Here is a 17,740-nt window from a genome sequence, read left to right on the forward strand (position 1 = left end):
CATTCAACTTAAGAGTGCCTCAACTGTTCAACAAGTATGATATATGTAAGATTAATTTGTAAAAAATTAGCAATTTTCCTTTATCTCATCATTAACAAACTTGAAAATTTAATGGAAGATAAGATACTGTTCATGGTAGCAATAAAATCATTAAAGAGTACATAAAATCTTTAAGAAATTTAAAGAAACACTTAAAGGGTATTAAGGAAGTTCTGAATAAATGAAGAGTTACATCAGGACTTGCCTGGTGGTCCAGTGGCTAAGACTGTGTGCTCCCATGCAGGAGACCCAAGCTCTATCCCTGGTCAGGGAACTAGATCCTACATGCTGCAAATGAGAGTTCACATGCCCCATCTAAGACTTGGAACAGCCAAATAAATAAATAAAAATGAAGAGTTATGTTTCTGATGCTATAAAGAGGCCAATTCTCCCCAAACTAATCAATAAGTTCAATGCAATTCCAATTAAATTTAAGCAGGACTTTTTTCCCTCTTTCCTCCTCCCCCACTCACATACCCAGAAACCCATCAAACTCTAACATTTATATGGAAAAATAACTGTTGGTGAAAATAGCCTAGTTGATAAAATGAGGGCCAAAGAGGAGAATATATATGAAAACTTTAGCACATATGAAGGAAGACACACTACAAACTCAATAATAAAAATTACTGTATAGGAACATTCATAGATCAGTTTAAAGGATTAAAAAATAGACACATGGTATATTAACATGACCTGAAATACATCAGTGATGCCATGAAATAATGAGGAAAATGACTTATTTAATAGAGTGTTGACAAACTGGCTCAGTTATATGGTAAAAAATTCCTATGGACCTTATGCAAAGTTACTCTTAAGATTTATTAAATGTGAAAATAAAACTATAAGTTCAATAAGTTTATGACCTTACAAAGGTCTCTTTAAAATCCCCAAACACAAAAAAGCAAAAAAAAATTGTTTTTGATAGATATCACTGCATGTAATGATAAGTAACTTCCCTGGTGGCTTAGATGGTAAAGAATCTGCCTGGAGTGTGGGAGACCTGGGCTTGATACCTGGGTTGGGAAGATCTCCTGAAGAAGGGAATGACAACCCACTCCAGTATTCTTGCCTGGAGAATTCCATGGACATAGGAGCCTGGTGGGCTACAGTCTATGGGATTACAAAGAGATGGACATGACTGAGCAACTAACAAATAAGTAACAAGTATCACTACATGAAAACTAAGGAAACCTCGAAACAATTATCAGTCAGATGAGAGATATTAAGAGTCCAAAACCAATAAAGGATTAATAATTAAGCCACATGAGGAACTTATGCTAATCAACAAAAAAGATCATGACTCAGTGGAAAAATGGGCACTGAACAAAAACACACCTGTTTCCTGTTAGATCAAAGTGTACTATTTTAAAGATGTGAACAGGCAATTTACAAAAAGGGAAATCCAAATGTTCAGTGGCAGTGTTCAGTCTTACTAAGGCAATCAGAGAAATGCCAAATAGAATAAGACCTTATTTCAAAACCATTCCATTACAAAGATTTTGGGAAGCTGGATGGTATCAATGCTGGTAAGGGTGTGGGTAGAACTGGTACTTTAATGCAGTTAGTGAAGTTGTAGACTGCTGCAATTATTCTGGAGAGCAACCTGACAGTCCTGGGTAAAATTAAATATGTGCCGGGGACTCAACATTCCAACTCTTTTCATGTACCCATTGAGGAAAGAATGAAAAATCAGCAAGGGAATTATGAACCAAGATTTTGAAATAGCAGAAATATTGAAGCCAATCAGAATGGTTAAGTACAATGTGGTAGCTGTATACTAGGAAATATTATGTAATCATTAGAATAATTTACTAGAGGTACATCTTACAGAAAAAGTAATGAGTCCATTGTTGTGTTTGAACATAAAAAGATACCTTTTTCAAGGTTTAAGCTTTTACTATTAGTTTCATGACAGAAAACAAATCACCCAATTGCTTCTACTTAAGAAACAGACCAACTCTTATATCTGCTATTATATCAAGTCTTTATTAAGAAGTAAAGTGCTCAGTATTACACATTAATGAAATTCCCAATTATTGAGACTTACATATGTAACAGTTTCTTAATGGTACCAATATAAAGAGGAAGATGATAGGGGAGGGACGAGGCGGGAATTCTTCATGACTGAAGAAAAAAATGTAACTTATGGGTAAAAAGAAAGAACTCTGCAAATTTTTACAGGTGAAACAAAGAAACAGAATAATAATAAGTATCATAAAAAGACTTTCTAGTGACCATAATTGGTATATGGCACATGGTCAATATACATGGATACCACATAATAGCTGCACTTCAAATTGAAGCTTGTTTACATGTAACAACATGGTACACATACATAAATACGTACACTCAATATCCCTGGAATGCAAATTTTAGTACCTAATTATAAAGAACTTTACTCAAAAAAAATATTCAAAAGAAAGCAAAGATGGAGACGAGCCATAGGAAATAACTGTTAAAGAAATGCAATCTGTATCACTTCTGTAGAAGACAGCTTAAAAAGGTTTTTTTGCTCGTTTTCTTTGAAAATTTGACTGACAAAGTCTACCAGTTAAATAAGCAACTATGTGAATTTAAGCTATAGTATGAGAAACAGGTCTCTCTGCTATTCTCCAAGTGAGAATTATTCACCAGTGCATTCTCTCTTGCTTGTCTCATTAGCTCTCAAAAGGTCAGCATACATAACAGTTTTGAAAAATAAGATTTTTAGTTTTTGTTAAGAAATAGATTTCTTCCCCATAAATTTGGTGAGCCCCTCTCCTAATGAATAAAAGAGGCGAAAAAAACCCCTGCAAACTCAAACTTTGGCTGATACCTTCTGATGATGGTTGAACTTTCAATAACCAAAACTCTTTTTCATTAAAATGAATCCCACTTAGGTTATAAATTCTAGTTTTGAAATGCAGGATCAAGAGTATTTGAGTTCTGTATTCTTAAAACAGTCTAAAACTCAAGTCTTAGTTTTATAATATTTTATATGAATTTCCAAATTTCTTAATATTTTGTTTAAAATGAACATATTTGCTGAATCAAAACTTTTGATACATCCTAAAAATTTTAGTAAGTTTATCTTCCTAGATTAGTTGCAAATAAGTTCAGTCACATGAGCAAAAGACTATACAGATAAATCTTTATATTAAACTAATTCTTAGGAAAACATCAAATTTAGTGATTTGGCTCTTTCCAATTCTCCTCTATTATTGTGAGAAATGACATTTAACTCACAACTGACCTTTGATGGTTTCATGCAGCTCATTTCAAATAAGAGTGAAAATAGTGTAAAAATTAAGTGAAATGGTTAGTCCCACAGGCATTAGATATAAAATAACAAAAAAACATAGTGTTCAACATTTATCATAACCATTCATACAAATTTTAGCATAATGACTACATACCCATTCTATGGTTTGGGATTCTTTTCCAATTCATCTTTTAGAAAAGTGTACCCCAGGAAGGTAGTTAAAATAGAAGTCTCCTTTCTTAAAAGAAAGCTGTGCATTAAGCCTATGAGCTAAGCCTGAGTGGAAAGGAATGCCCCTATTTTCCTTCACACACTTAGCAAGAATGACAATACTGATTTTTGTGATTGGAAATAAAACTCAGAAGCCTTTTGACAGTTCTAGCTTTAAAAGGCTACTTCATTGTCAACTGAGGAGACTCAGTCATGGTAACAAGTGGGCACACCACTCAATATACTTTACAAAGAATTTTTTTCTGTACTCAATATTTACACCTGAATTTCTTATATGAGGAAAAGAAACATCTTCTTTGATCATGGGCAAAGTTTATCAAAAATAAATTAAAGTGCAGAAGAATTAATGATTGGTCACAAAGACCAGCATCATATGGTGGTCAGGGCACATAAATAGTGTACTTGTTATGGCAACTCAGAACAGGCACCTTCTCACCTATTAAGAACACATGTCCTACACATGAATATTGGCACTCCCGTTTCCACCTCCACCTTCCATTCCCTCTGTAGACTGGGAGGAAGAAGGGCGAGAGCTCCTGGGGCGTGGCTGACCATTTAGTCCTAAGGGTGTGCCTAAACCATGACTTATTTGGGAAGCTGCATCATCAGATTCCCAACGTTCCAACTCTTCTCGCACAAGCCGTTCCATCTGTTCCCTGTGGATTTCACTGTCACGACCCAGCCTTTCATCCTAATGAAGGAAAAAGAAAATAAGGTGTTGAGGTGGACTGATGTATATTCGTGAATTTAGGAATTGCCTTCGGAAATCTGGGGATCCAATAATCCCACTTTAGTAAGGCTAGAACAATACCAGTCTTAACAACAATTCTCAGAATCACTGGAGCAATTTTTTTTTGAGGGGAGGTTCCAGGGAAGGCAGTATCATCAGTGTGAAGAGTATTAAGAAAGCAACAGCTCTGGATTATCATTTTATCTGCACTGATTTGCACGTATGGAGAAAAACATCCTCTTAGATTAAGGGTTACTTAAACTATGACCTTGATATTTTATAGAATCAGGGTGTTTCTGTTTCAGATGGCCACTAACCTCAGCCACTCCATCCAGCAGCCTTCCCAGCACCTCCCTTCTCTTCAGTTTGGCCCGCTCCATGATCTCAAGCTTCACTATCACAGCATCAATCTTGGACACGATGCTGCCGATGGAGTGCTCCATTCGGTCCACTCGTCTCACTAGGCTGCAGGAAACCACAGTTGAGAGGGGCAAAAATATCTTGTGTTGTTGACTTTTCAGCTCAGTTTGCTTAGCAAATGGAAATGCTAAGATTTTTTCCTTAAACAATATTATAATCTAAAACACTTTCTAAATAGTCTAGAACTTTAGAGATTTTTCATACATTGCTGGTGGGACTGCCAACTGGCACAGCTCTTTTGCGAGTCAAGATTTTATCAGAAGTATGTCTACCATAAAAGGTATGCCTATCTATCTTTCAGATATTCCATTTTTTTTGAAAAGTTTTTTTTTTAACTTTTTATTTTATATTGGGGGAACTGCCAATGTTGGAGAAAAGGGTTCAATCCCTGGGTCAGGAAGATCCCCTACAGAAGGAAATGGCAACCCACTTCGGTATACTTGCCTGGGAAATCCCATGGACAGAGGAGCCTGGTGGGTTATAGTCCATGGGATCACAAAAAAGTCCAATACGAGTTAGTGACTAAACAACAATAGGCAATTAACAATGTTGTGACAGTTTCAGGTGAACAGCAAAGGGATTCAGCCATACATATACATGTACCTATTCTCCCTGAAATTCTCTTCCCATCCAGGCTGTCCTTTGAGAAGTTTTAAAGGAAATAAGTGTATGTGTAATTTTTGACTATAGGGATATTCTCTGGGGTTCTGCTTAGTAACAGTAGGTCATTAAAATGGTTAAAAATTAATAGAAGATTGCTTAAATATATTATTGTTTCTTTACACAATAAAATTCGAAGACACCAGAAATTATACTGTGACAGAATGTTTCATGCAATAGAATGATGTTTACATTCTAATCATGAAATAGAATGACATTATTTATAATGTAAATAAAGCAGTTAGAAAACAGTATGCTCACTTATGATCCCTTTTTTTTGAATAAACACAATGTTATATAAATACTTTCAAAAACGGAGACAAAACTTTTGGAATGGTAGCATGAGGGCCCTGGAGGGCATCTCCCCATTGAAACAACCATAACTGTTGAAAATTACTAATTTTTAAAAAATTTCTGGAAATTTTCTTAAGGGCATACAATAAGAAGATTTTTTTTTTTGAGTAACATTTGAACTATAATCTGCTCTCTCTCTCCTGCTCCCTAGCTCAGTGTGACAGAGCTGTCCTAGGGGTATATGCGTGCTTACTCAGTCGTGTCCAACTCTTTATGACCCCGTGAACTGTAATCTGCCAAGCTCCTCTGTCCATGGAATTCTCCAGGCAAGGAAAATACTGGAGTGGATTGCCATGCTCTCCTCCAGGGGATTTTCCTGACTCAGGGATTGAACTTGTGTCTTCTGCGTCTCCTGAATCAGCAAGGGGATTCTTTACCACCTCCAGGAGTGGGTCAGCAAAGAACACCCAGCCCTCTTCTGTCAGCTCCTATTGGAGGGCTATATTTATTTCCCAGGAAGGGTCAGGCTGTCAGTATTTCTCATTACTGTACCTCCACCTCCAAATCTACACTGCAGAGACTTTAATTCAGACAAGAATGGCTGAAGAGATGGGATTCTTTTCTTCCACTCAACTTCCAGCTGAAGGGTAGATTCTTCCATGCCCGGAAAGGCAAGCTGAGAACACCAAAGGCTCATGCCTTATTCATGAAGCAGGGGTGTCATTGTGAGAGAAATGGCCCACTAGCTCTGGAGCAGTGACACCAAGGTTTTGCCTGGAAGGAGAGTCAGGCCACAGAACAGAGCTCCAAAGCTTCCCCAAGTGAACTGGCTTTATTTGGAGCAAACTTTGGGTAAATTCAAGCCTAAGAGTGTTCTTGAAAACAATGGAGATTGTGGTGATAAGCAGTTAAGAGGAGGCTGGTCACTCCATGAGATCCATCAAGTTAAACCATTTACCAGCTAGTTTACCAGAGAGAACCAGGAGAGAGAAGTCAGCCAAAGACTGGCTTCAAAAACTCCCCGTGAGAAGGCGCCTGAATTTCACTGGATCAGACTGTGGAGCAATTTGTATCCCAAGGCATTGATGACAATCAAAGACCCATCAGCCAACAATTATGAGAACTGAGAGGCAGATGTAGTATCAACAGAGGCAGAAGGCTTAACAGAGAGACCAGGGGAAGACCTGCAAGTCCTGTCTCCCCAGGATAACTGTGTGCGTGGCCCGGGCTGTGACCTCTGAGAAGTGACACTGGAGGTTCACAATGGGGGGGAAATAGACGCCACTAAAAAAACAAATACACAAATGACAACAAAAACAAGCTCTGAGGGGAAGGGGAATGTATAAGTATTTATAATATTATTTAACATCTCCAGTTTTCAAAAAAATTATGAGGACACACAAAGAAACATGAAAATGTGACCCAAACACAGGGGGTAAAAAAGCAGGCAACAGAAGCTGCCTTTCAGAGGGCCCAGATAGACGACAAGGCAGTGCACAGAGCTATTATCAATATATCCAAAGAACTAAATTAAGTCATGAATAAAAACAAAAAATAAAGGGCAGTGTGATGATGCCACCTCATCAAATAGAAAATATCAATAAAAGAAGAGAAATTGTTAAAAAGAACTAAATAGAAATTCTGGAGTTGAAAAGAATAAGACATGAAATGGAAAATTCCTATAATAAATTACTTTCATAAACAGAAAAGAACACCAATAATATTTATTAAAAAGAACCGACAATTAGTCATGGAAAAGACAAAATGAGAGAGGTGGGAAGTTAGTTAGTGTCATTTTGATTCTTGTCAACTCAAGTGAATGAGTGAGTGAAAGTCGCTCAGTTGTGTCTGACTCTTTGCGACCCCATGGACTATACAGTCCTTGGAATTTTCCAGGCCAGAATACTGGGGTGGGTAGCCATGCCCTCCTCCAGAGGATCTTCCTAACCCAGGGATCAAAGCCAGGTATTCCACATTGCAGGCAGATTCTTTACCAGCCAAGCCACACGGGAAGCCCCTTGTTAACTCGAATTATCATTTCCTCAACACTTACACTTGAAACTCTTCGTAAGAAACCCCACTGGAGATGCTGCCCCTCCTTCTGGAGCTATGCCCACTGTCGTCATCATCCTCCTCTTCAGAGTCATCCAGGCTTCGAGGGAAACTCCGGCTGCTCATGGGACGTGGTGAAGAGCTGTGATCCAAGTCCAGGTCCTCCTGAAGAACACGGGATCACTGAGTGACGGGCAGGAAGCCCTCGGCCCCACAGAAGCTTCATGGAGGACTGGGACAAAGGGGAAATGGGTGTGTGCCATTCACCTAGGATTCCTGTGAGGTTAACACCAGACTGTGATCCTCACACTTTTCAATTTCACGTACTGGCAAATGTTCAAAATAGATTTTAATGACCAGCAAGAAGTTGCTAACTCCTTGTCTGGACAAGAAAGAACAGTAAAAATACGAAAAGCAAAGAAAAAAGTAAATGAAGAAATATGTGTTCACCTTTTCATAAAAGGGAACACATGTTAATAGCTACGAAGTAAGGAAGGATACCATCTCAGAGTAAGAATTTTGGCTAAATACAGCCACGTGAAAATATTATTCATTGTCTTCTTGCTCATATTTCACTATGACTGGTGAAGTTTTTCCACTTAAGGGCATTGTCTTGTGCAGCAGCATTTCAAACCCACTGTTCTATATTGTCTTCTCATAGGAACTAACTTTTGTGTAACATTCATTTGCATTCTCTGTATTTCAATTAGCATGGATTTTCTGGGGTGTGTTTAACTATTTACTTTTAAAGTTAATGTTAAAATTTTAAGTTATTTTTTCTGATTATAAAAGCTCATGTAAGCTTATTTTTAACAGTTTCATAGTAAGTATTCAAATGGAAGGCTTTGGTTAGTTTTATTTTATTATACACGATAATTTAGAGAACAACTAAATTTATCTCTTCTGAGAAATCTTTTTTCCTTATTCTCATGGACACTGGGAAGTATATAACTACTCAAAGTTTTCGTCAAATGGGTTACTAGAAAGCTTAGGGCTAAATCTGCGGCTCAATCTTATTAGGCATGACAGGGAGCTCAACCTGGTGTTCTGTGATAGCCTAGAGGGGTGGGATGTGGGTAGCAGGAGTAAGGTTCAGGAAGGAGAGGGTATATGTATACTTATGGCTGATTCATGTTTCTGTACAGCAGAAACCAACATTAAAAAGTAATTATCATCCAATTAAAAATAAATTAAAAATTAAAAAAGTTTATTTTTTTGTGAAGTGCATTTTTTAGTTTCATTCAGGTTTGCCTTTTGTTTTGTTCCACTTCACTCTTTTTTTCTACATTTATGCTAACTTAATGCATTTCAATATATTATGGTGTTATATATCCTTTTCGGAGTAGGCAGGGTACTACTACATCAATGGAGAGAGAGAGAGAAAGAGAGAGAGAAAGATAGAGGGAAAGAGAGAGAGACACACATATGCTCCCAACAACCCACTACTTAATAAGCTGTTTGAAATATTGCAGGTGCTGAACCAATCATGTTCTCCTAAACCAGACCCACCCTCTCTTTCTCCAAGTCGTCTCGCATCTGCTGGTGCTCATGTTCAGTCAGTTCCTGGTCTCCATCCTGGTCATATTTTGTGAATATTGCCTCAATCTCTGCATCAGTATGGCCTTTCCTGAAATTAGTGAGAGGTTACAGATGAACTCATCCGTGTACACGATCCATCCCAAACACAGACACACTGACATGCAGGAGGAAAGGAGAAACTGCTGAGTCAGGGCCGTCCTCCTCTTAGAATACATTCCAGAAAGACACCCACCTCTGAAACAAACGTGTCTCTATGAGCACTTGGGCTAGAAGGAGACTTGGCACTAAGGATTTATCTTTACATAAGGACTTTCCCAGCACTGGCAAACTGAGATTCTTACCCTTTGAGATCTTGCCGAAGTTCATCAAAGTTTAACTTGCCTCCCCCTTGCCGCAGACTCTCTGAAATGTCATCCACAGTATTTTTCTTCAGTTTTAGTTTGATCAAGGCTTTATGGTAACCCTGCCAGAAAGAAAGACTGTTTTAGTTTATCCTCCTTTTTCATTTGTTCTGCCTTTCGATTACAGTGGTAACTACTGTAAACACGGTGACCAGAACAGTATCTGACATAAATGGACCACAAAACAGGTGGAGGTTGGATAAATGACAGATGCATCCTGAATTTTCCATGAAGCTCATGTGGGAAGGGAGAAGGCAATGGCACCCCACTCCAGTACTCTTGCCTGGAAAATCCCATGGATGGAGGAGCCTGGTAGGCTGTAGTCCATGGGGTCGCCAAGAGTCGGACACGACTGAGTGACTTCACTTTCACTTTTCACTTTCATGCATTGGAGATGGAAATGGCAACCCACTCCAGTGTTCTTGCCTGGAGAATCCCAGGGATGGGGGAACCTGGTAGGCTGCTGTCTATGGGGTCGCACAGAGTTGGACATGACTGAAGCGACTTAGCAGCAGCAGCATGTGGGAAGAGTCAGGTCTTTCAGTAAATGAAGAAGAACTAGGGATCTTTTGGTTTATATTGAAGTTTAGTGTACAGAACAAAAGTCAGTACATTCCACAGCTGTCTGCCTCAGAGTATGTAGGAATGTGCAATATTTCTTGAGAAAACGAAGAAACCTGAGTCATAGATTAATTATTTTCTATATTATCTTACAGTTGATAATTTCCTTTCCTAAGTCATGAGTGTAAAAAACACTTCAGTGACAAGGAGATGAGGATTTTTCACTATACACTGCAGTCCTTACTATATATGGCAGCACGGGGCTGTACAAAAGACAGTGCGACTGTGCGAAGCAATGTTAATTAATCAATGGGAAAAAGTATGACTGTTCTGTGACCTTTGAAACTTTTGTTAAAACATTAAAAACTCCCTCGGTGTAGGCTACAAATCTATGGGGAGATTTTAAAAAGAGTAAAATGATTATTTTAGTACACTGACATTTTAAACAGTAGAAACACTGAAAACTGAAGTTTTATTTCTTTGTAAGAAACTTATTCAGAGTACCCCAAACAATAATTGCCTTCTTCTTGTTACTGTATAACATACACTATTAAGTGAGCATCTTTTCTACGTCTTGATGAGTTATTATCCTTTCTTAACCTGGATCAGCTTCCAACATTTTATCCCTTGCCCTTCCGAAGTTGTGAAATATCTCTGCTGCTGCTAAGTCGCTTTAGTTGTGTCTGACTCTGTGTGACCCCATAGACGGCAGCCCACCAGGCTCCCCCGTCCCTGGGATTCTCCAGGCAAGAACACTGGAATGGGTTGCCATGTCCTTCTCCAATGCATGAAAGTGAAAAGTGAAAGTGAAGTCGCTCAGTCGTGTCCGACTCTTTGCGACCCCAGGGACTGCAGCCTACCAGGCTCCTCCGTCCATGGGATTTTCCAGGCAAGAGTACTGGAGCCCCTTTAATGTGAAATTAGTTGCCAGCATAAAGACATCTTCATCCTATTTGTCACAATCTCTTTCCTCATTTATGTTGATAAACATGCCTTCACTAGTACCATCTGGCTGCTCTCAAGCTCTTGAGAGGTAGCAATGTCAACATTCCCATGGCCAGCTATGTATTTCTTCTAAAAATCCATTGTTTGTTTTCAATTTCACTTCCAGTGTTATCATTCTTTGTTTCTTTGCTATACTTTCTTCTTTGCTGGCGTATTCTCTCCTTTAATTATGCATATTTATAAAATGTCACATGGGTTTATCACTGGGAGATAAGGAGGCAATATGACTATAAATTTTGTGCATAAGCTGAATAGCAGACGCTCAGGGACCAACCCTTGACTCTGAGACAAGTGACATTATGAGTCACTGATGATGATGCACATTTGTTATTTGTGTGATGACTTACAGAGCTGGTAGTGAAGTTTGTCCTTCCTGCTATTACTCACAGTTAATATGCTATGATAACTGAACTATACTGTGATAACTGAAAGTGAAGTTTGTACTGTATACTAATACTCAGTCAGTATACTGCAGTAACTGAAATTTGAACTGTGTTGAAAGGCTGGTGTTATTTAACTGAAATCACTGAAACTGTGCACATCAGACCCAAAGAGCAAAGTAAAGACTGCTTGTAATTACCCTGGGGATTTGCTGGAATATAACCAACTGTTATGTAAAATTCAGGATAACACAAATGTTAGGTCTTGTCCAGGGGTCTTTGTTTTACAAAGCGGAAGTTCTCTGTTTCAACATGATTCACAGACAACATTGTCCTGTGGTTTGAACCAAACAAAAAAATATTATGGTCAAGGAACCACTGTATCCCACAGAATGATGACTGGCAACAAGCTGTGTACCTCAGATGTAGTTATTTGTTGTTGCTGAAGTTTTACACTTTAAATCAAGTAAAGAAGTCACATGGAGAAGAACAAAGTTGCCCAGCTTTCCTGTCCTGCCCTTCCATTTAACAATTAAACACTTCCTGAGAAGGTGCGCAAGTGAAAGTTCTCAGGACCTTAGGCTGTGGACTTGATCCAAGGACTTCTTCCTTTGACTTTTAAAACTTCCCTGGAAGGTCAAGGGTAAAGTGTGAACAACAAAATATTTGCCTCTAAAACTTCTTTGCTTTTTAAAAAAATCAAAATTAAGATAGAAGAAGGGAAAATGTCTTTATATAATCTTCTCTTCCCGTTTATTCTGAACTCTGAATCTAAAAGTGAGAGCTGACTAGAGAAGGTGTCAAAATAAATAAAGAGGATGAACCCAGCAGCTGAGCTCTTAAGAGGCAAGAGATTATTGAGAATTCAATTCTAGGGCATTAAAGGATTCCCAGAATTTAAATCCAAGATAGCAGTGTGTCTATCTCTATCTCTAACGTAGAGAACATTTAACTTATTCCTGGAACATAGCAACCTATTCTTTATTTTAAATGGAGTCAGTGGATCATGTTGATCTGGCAATCTGGCTGAAACAACGTTTATTTCACGTAGAAAATAAAATGATTCTGAGAATTAGGGCTTGTCATACCTTTCTGATAAGATCCGAGAGTTCCATCTCAGCTTTCTGCTGGGCCAAATCAGATTTAACTTCAGAGTAAGTATCATTGATGATGGCCAAAAACATATTCTGTTTGTACATCAAAGAAATTTAGAGATTAAAGAAGAAACCTAAATATATTTTGTAAATATCAATCTAAAATTTGACACATTTGACCTTCTTTTAAAAAACAATCTGTTTCATGAAGTCATCAATTAATAGTTTTGCTACCAAATTCTTTGGGAAAATTAGTTTTTCCTTTGTTATGGCAAATAAAAATGCAATATATAGTCTTACTTACAAATGCAATATTTTCCAAAGAGACAAGAATGAAATACAACAAAATATTAACGTATTTACCTAGGAATGGTGGGGGTATTTTATTACTTTTGCTTATCTATGTTCTGTACATTTTTCACTTGCCATAAGTTATTAGAGGTATAGAACTCTAAATAGGTTCTCAAATTTCAGTAGTCAAGCCAGACAAGTGGAATCTATGCTTATTTCAAATACCGTTATAATAGTTGAGGTTCACAGAACATATTTTAAGTAGTTAAAAAGACCTCCGCAAATAGAAACATGGTAGGCCTAGCAGAAAAGATAGTCAAGAAAAGCTCAGCGGAAAGACATAGACCTTGAAGTCAAGAGAACTTGGGTTTCTACCTTGGCACTGCCACACTATATTCATTCTTCTATTCTTCATTCTAAAATTTATTTGTTTTTGCATTTATAAAATGGGAGAAATAGTAGTATCTCCACTACAGATCTGTGGTAAGGATTAATGAGTTCATCTATGTAAAGGACTTAGGACAGAATTAACAGATGGCAGGTGCTACATTATTTATAGCTACTATTATCATTCAGTAGTGGTTAGTCCATTTTCCTGACTTTTCCCTCTCTCACTATGATTTGCATTTCCAATGCCTGTTTCCAGTGGATTTTCTCAAAGTATCACACCTAATTGATAAGGTCCTTCTTTAACATGTTCTTCCTTTGGTTTTCCTTTTTAGCATGTAACTACGGTTTGTGACTACACAGTTGTGTATTATGTCTGTTTTTCATACAAGTCCACAGAATCGTCATGAGAGGAGGGTTGGTATCTATTTTCCTTACTACTTGCATCCCCTGCTACTGCTAAGTCGTTTCAGTCGTGTCCGACTCTGTGCGACCCAGAGATGGCAGCCCACCAGGCTCCGCCATCCCTGGGATTCTCCAGGTAAGAAGACTGGAGTGGGTTGCCATTTCCTTCTCCAATGCCTGAAAGTGAAAAGTGAACGTGAAGTTGCTCAGTCGTGTCCAACTCTTCGCGACCCCATGGACTGCAGCCCACCAGGCTCCTCCGTCCATGGGATTTTCCAGGCAAGAGCTTGCATCCCCAGTACCCAGTATATAGCCTGAAATGTGGTGGCTCCATAAATATTTATTGATGACTGATGAATAAACAAATCAGAGCTCCATTATTTTAATAAGCTACTAAATCTCTATGAATTAAGGAGGAATATCATTTAGGATTCTGTATCAGAAATGAGAGCAGAATATAAAACACACAGAAGTTTGTGGCTTCATGTTCAATAATAAGGGCAGACACCTGCAGTCAGTGGACTAACCCAGCTTCGTTCTCCCCACACAGGCATCTAATTCTTTATGTCTCTTTTCCAAATGATCAATAACTAATGCCTGCAAATGTCAGTGGAAATGGATTATAGTGAAATCTCTTCTTCTGAAGAGATTCAAAAAATGGAAAGTGGCTAGAATGGTTCTTGAGGGTGTGGGGAGAGGAAGTTCATGGCCTCTCCATTTTGTGTCTCTTGACTGAGGGGTGGACTTTGAATAGGAGGTCTTTCCCTGTTGATGGAGGGGCTTTTGCTCCTGGCTAAGCCAAGCCAGTTCATACCACTGTGGTTTCTTAGGTGGGGGCAATAGATTAACACTTGGCAATCATCTCAGAACGGTGGCCAGCCCTGCCCTTGGCTTGCCATTTACAAGGAAAAAAAAAAAAAAAAAGATTTGTATTGATAGTAGCCTCCCCTCTCTCTGGAGGGTACAGGGAGAACAATTCCTTTTTGTGAAGTAGTACAAATAAATATTTCAGTATAAAGACAAAAACTAAGAGCTTTTCATGTTCCAGGCATTGATCTGATAAAATGACTGAACAATTTAGGAGGCACTGCCTGTTAGAAGCCAACATTCAAATATGTCTGCGTTTGAGCATTTCCAATTGCTATGATCACGTCTCTCTCTGGCAGACTGATGTACAGAGAAAACTTAGCGGCCTGAAGTCAACTAAAGGGTCTGCTGCAGAACTCTCAATTCCTGATTTCTGTTCTCTTAGTAGAGACTCTGGGATTCAGATGCTTCAGAATTCAAAATATTACTAATATAACAGAGTGACAAAGGGTTACTCTTCTATTTTTTTCTTTAATATATGACAGGAAACAGAAACTTTTAAGAAGCTTAAGTTTAAAACTAATCATGATACATATAGACAGCAAGATATAAATGCTATTCCTGATTCTTTCAGTCCAATTAAAATACATCTAATTCTCAATCAGTAAACACCATATACTTGACCACTAAATACCTGGACCAACTCTGGAGCTCCTACAACTGAATTAATGAACTGTATACAAAGGATCTTTACAAAATCAACTAAAAATGGAAACATTATTTTTTCTTAAGATATAGTTAATGTAAGGAAAGTCTTAAGTGATAGTGTTTAAAATGAAAAATACCCACAGACCAGGTTAAGCTAACTTAATACTTACTGGAGTGGACAAATAAATGTATAAATGCTAAGATAAAGAACAAAATGCCTTTCAAAAAAACTTAATTCAAGACCAAAATGCTAAAAACCTGAATTTGTACCAAACGAAGAGAATAAGAGGAATATTTTTGAAAATAAAATTTAAAACAACTTCCATTCATTGTGAGATTTAGTTTTAAATTAAAATTTGCAATATTCTTTGCATGCAGTCTCTAGATATATGAAATATGAATAAGTTAAAACAACCTATCTTGACCTCGACAAACAACAATTTACTCAAAGGTCACTCCTGGTACCCTGCATCTGGCTTGCTCTGTCATTTTCTATTTTTAAAAAAGAAAAGAAGAAGGAGAGAAATGAAAAGTCATGCAAGCAAGCGATCATGAAAGTGCTGACATTTGTGTTAAAAAAAAAAGCGTGTAAGCAAATTCTACTTCTTAGGCAAAGCACTATCTTAGGTAACTATAAATCTGCACTTGATTTACTTTTTTTTTTAATTGAGTACATATACATAGATGAAAGATCATGGAAAAGATATTTGGTGAAGACTTAAAACTGTGAATGAATGAGAAATAAAACAAAACATGTTTTCTAATATCTACTTTTTTCTATACTTCCCAGGTCTTTAAAAAACTGATAGAGAATAAAGTGTGAGAGAAAAGAAAAGATGATTTATGATGGTGATTTATGAAGTTTCAATCACCACACTATAAACCAAAGTGTACATACCAAAAGAATGAAGAACATAAAGAACACAAATGTAGTGAAATAAATTGGTCCCAAAACTCGATTAGCTTCCTCAATCTCTGCGAAGTTGATATCACCCAAAATGATACGGAATTGAGTGAAGCTATAAAAACAAAACAAAACAAAACACAACACCACAATACAAACACAAAGAGTGTCCAGCATTCTTTTGACATAACATTGCTCAAAAGATAATTTCATACTTTTGGACCTTTTGTAAAAATCAACGTAGAAAACTGCCAAACAACAGAAAATTGTCAACCCCTTGGGAAAACTCTTGCTACTTATATGAGCAATTAAAAGCTTTCTAGAATAAAAATAATATGCTTTCATGCAAAATATGTTATCTTCATTTCATTAAAAAGAAAACAGTAATTATTATTAGATGACTTATAAAGCAATTGACTATAAGAATTTAATACATAATCTGGGTAAAAGATGATAACTCTAAATCTTCACAATGGTCACCCTGCATATGAATTTAAAATGTCTTAAGAAAAAAAGATTTTTGAAGGATAGCCAAAATTGTATGTGTTTGAAGATCCAATATTCTCAATGCACTTAAAGTGGGGTCAAGAACTGCTGTGTGTTGCCAGATGCTGGGTCTTAATCGGTAAAACTGTTTCCATTCCCAACTTTCACGAAACAGTAACATTATTTAGGCATTCTTGTACACAAAGCCCTATTAACTTCTATTACCATGGCCATCATCTTTCCTAACTTCTTTCTACGGGCCATGGAAGTCTGATAGTGGCTACTTTACCTGTTTCTAACATTGTATTTATGAATTTTGGGAAAAAACCTGAAAATTCCTGTATTGGTTTGTGCTTCTCCTCGAATATTAGAAATAGCTTTTTTTTCCTTAGAAAATAAGCTGAAGTTTAAATGTATGGCAACAATATTTGATAGGTATAAAAATAGAGGCAAATTGTGTCTTAAATGCTACCATCTGCATTTGGTGCTGAGTAGACCTCATTCTTTGGGACAGAGCTGGTTTATGATAACTATTATTCTATATCTTACTATGGTACTTTTAGGCTCTATTTTAAACATTAGCATTTCAGAAATTATTGTCACAATTGCATTGGTGGGTTAATGTTTTTGGAAAGAGAATTAATTCTCATTTTAAACCACTACTTTTAAATATTTGGTAGTTACCCAGCCCCCATGATGGTTTCTTTACCCTTGAGAAGGCAGTGTTTTCTCTGATTAAGTTTGTCTTCTTAATTTCATATATACTTACATACACTCTTGGAAAGTACTGAAGTCATCAACTTGAGTGCCGAAGACAAGGTATGCCAACTGAGCATATGCTAAGAAAATAATGAAGAACATCATTGCAAAGCCAAAGAGGTCTTTGGCACATCGAGACATGGTTGTAGAGAGCTGACTCATGGTCCTGTTAAAGCTGATAAATTTGAAGAGCTGCACAAGAGAGGGAAAATATACACAGATGAATGGGTAATATACCGCATTACCCAGCACCACAAAATATACCACAGATGAATGTGGTATGTACACACAATGGATATTTATTCGGCCCTAAAAAGGAATGAAATTTTGATGCATGCTACAA

General features: G+C 37.3%; 1 protein-coding gene across 1 annotated transcript in view; it reads right to left on the reverse strand.

Moving 5' to 3' along the window:
* Positions 1-3,941: 3,941 nt before the first annotated feature.
* The window catches only part of PKD2 (polycystin 2, transient receptor potential cation channel), a 64,072-nt gene continuing 50,273 nt past the window's right edge, over positions 3,942-17,740 (reverse strand). Inside the window, exons 8-15 of the mRNA XM_052642064.1 lie at positions 17,408-17,589; positions 16,147-16,267; positions 12,645-12,743; positions 9,551-9,672; positions 9,180-9,297; positions 7,672-7,835; positions 4,562-4,709; positions 3,942-4,205 (exon numbers count right to left, since the gene is read on the reverse strand). Of these exons, the coding sequence (XP_052498024.1) occupies positions 3,969-4,205; positions 4,562-4,709; positions 7,672-7,835; positions 9,180-9,297; positions 9,551-9,672; positions 12,645-12,743; positions 16,147-16,267; positions 17,408-17,589 (1,191 nt within the window). The 3' untranslated portion in view covers positions 3,942-3,968. The remainder of the gene's footprint in view (positions 4,206-4,561; positions 4,710-7,671; positions 7,836-9,179; positions 9,298-9,550; positions 9,673-12,644; positions 12,744-16,146; positions 16,268-17,407; positions 17,590-17,740) is intronic.

Source organism: Budorcas taxicolor, chromosome 6 (genome assembly GCF_023091745.1).
Source record: "Budorcas taxicolor isolate Tak-1 chromosome 6, Takin1.1, whole genome shotgun sequence".
In the NCBI taxonomy this organism is placed as follows: Eukaryota; Metazoa; Chordata; class Mammalia; order Artiodactyla; family Bovidae; genus Budorcas; species Budorcas taxicolor.